Here is a 1816-nt window from a genome sequence, read left to right on the forward strand (position 1 = left end):
GCGCCACTGCACTCCAGTCTGGGCGACAGAGCGAGACTCTTGTCCCAAAAAAAAAAAAAAGGAGGAGGGGCCAGGTGCGGTGGCTTACACCTGTAATCCCAGCACTTTGGGAGGCCGAGGCGGACGGATCACGAGGTCAGGAAATCGAGACCATCCTGGCTAACATGGTGAAACCCCGTCTCTACTAAAAATACAAAAAAATTAACATGGCGTGGTGGCACGCGCCTGTAGTCCCAGCTACTAGGGAGGCTGAGGCAGGAGAATCGCTTGAACCCGGGAGGCGGAGGTTGCAGTGAGCCGAGATCACGCCACTTCACTTCAGCCTGGGAGAAGAGCGATACTCTGTCTCAAAAGAAAAAAAAAAAAGGAGGCGGAAGATCTGTATGTACCAAAAATGTTTGTCCCTGGGCACAGTGGTGCATGCCTGTAATCCCAAGTACTCCAGAGGCTAAGAAGGAAGGAACATCAGCCTGGGGGTTCGAGGCTAGAGGCCAGTCTGGGCAACATGGGAGACCTTGTCTTTAAAAAAAAAAAAAAGAATGTCCCAAGACATACCAACTAAAAGTAGCAAGACCAAGAATAGAGTTTGCTGCTACTTTTAAGAAAGGGTGTGTGTGCCTGTGTACCTGTGTGTGGGGGGGTCTGGATGTATACAAAATATGTTTATACATGCACGAAACAGAAACATAACATAAGTAACTGGGGGACTAGATTTTACGGATGGGGAGACTCACTTTTTACCCTATATTCTTTGAACTGTTTTAAGTCTTTGGCTATATGCCTGCATGTTTCAGGCAAATCACAAAATCTGACAACACGTCACTCAACTCAAGATACCCAGACCTTACATAAACCAGAAAGTAGAATGGTGGTTGCCAATGGATGAGCGGAGGTGGGGAAGAGGGGTTGTTTAATGGGTAGAGTTTCAGCTTGCAGATGAAAAAAGTTCTGGAGATTGACTGCACAACGATATGAATCTACTTAACACTACTAAAGTGTACACTTAAAAAATGGTTAAGATGGCAAATTTTATACGTATTTTAACACAATTTTTTAAGGTGAAAAAAATCCCTAAAAGATACCCATGTTTTAAGATCGGTTTAATTTGTTTCTAATTTGGAAATCAGTTTTTAAACACTCCATTATTACTCTAGAATTGAGCGTCAGGAACAGTGAAAACTCTACATTTAAACTCTGGAGCTGCTTCTGCGACCTTTCACCTAGAACTCGTACGCATTCGGCCAGGCATGCACTCCTGCTAAATTCAGGGAGGGCCAGCACTGCGGGCGGCAGGGTGACTTACCCTCGGCCCTTTACCAGTGGAAGAGGTTTCTACACTGCTGCCACCCTGTAACACAAAACTTTGTGTTCCTTTTCACGCGTTACCGCAGATTCTCGGTGCACAGCGCCCAGCGCGGACCAGAGCTTAGAGCGTGCCCAGGCAGCATCCTTGACTTCCAACCGCCGGGCCGGCCAGCCCGGGCGATTAGCGGCGGCCCTCCCGAGACGCGCCCTTCGCCCGACCGGGTCTCTCCCCGCGCCGCCCCGACCCCCTTACCCGGTGTTGGGTAACATGACTTTAGTAGATCAGAGGAGGTGGCGGCGACTGCGGCGGCTGCGAGCTGAGAGCGAAAGCCGGACAGTCCCTCCGCATTTATCCCCGCCCCCACCAGGCCCAGCTAATTTTTGTATCTGTAATTTTTATTTTTTTGTGTTTTTAGTAGAAACTGGGTTTCACCATGTTGGTCAGGCTGGTCTCGAGCTCCTGACCTCAAATGATTGGCCCACCTTGGCCTCCTAAAGTGCTAGGATTACA

The 1816-nt window shown here is 48.7% G+C and overlaps 1 protein-coding gene across 1 annotated transcript in view; it reads right to left on the minus strand.

Annotated features, from left to right (window-relative positions):
* Nucleotides 1–1666, minus strand: part of HSDL2 (hydroxysteroid dehydrogenase like 2) — an 84881-nt gene extending 83215 nt beyond the window's left edge. The window contains exon 1 of the mRNA XM_011992450.1: nt 1559–1666. Within this exon, the coding sequence (XP_011847840.1) occupies nt 1559–1575 (17 nt within the window). The 5' untranslated portion in view covers nt 1576–1666. The remainder of the gene's footprint in view (nt 1–1558) is intronic.
* Between the last annotated feature and the right edge of the window lie 150 nt (nt 1667–1816).

The sequence above is a fragment of the Mandrillus leucophaeus genome, unplaced genomic scaffold, assembly GCF_000951045.1.
Source record: "Mandrillus leucophaeus isolate KB7577 unplaced genomic scaffold, Mleu.le_1.0 Scaffold410, whole genome shotgun sequence".
NCBI lineage: Eukaryota > Metazoa > Chordata > Mammalia > Primates > Cercopithecidae > Mandrillus > Mandrillus leucophaeus.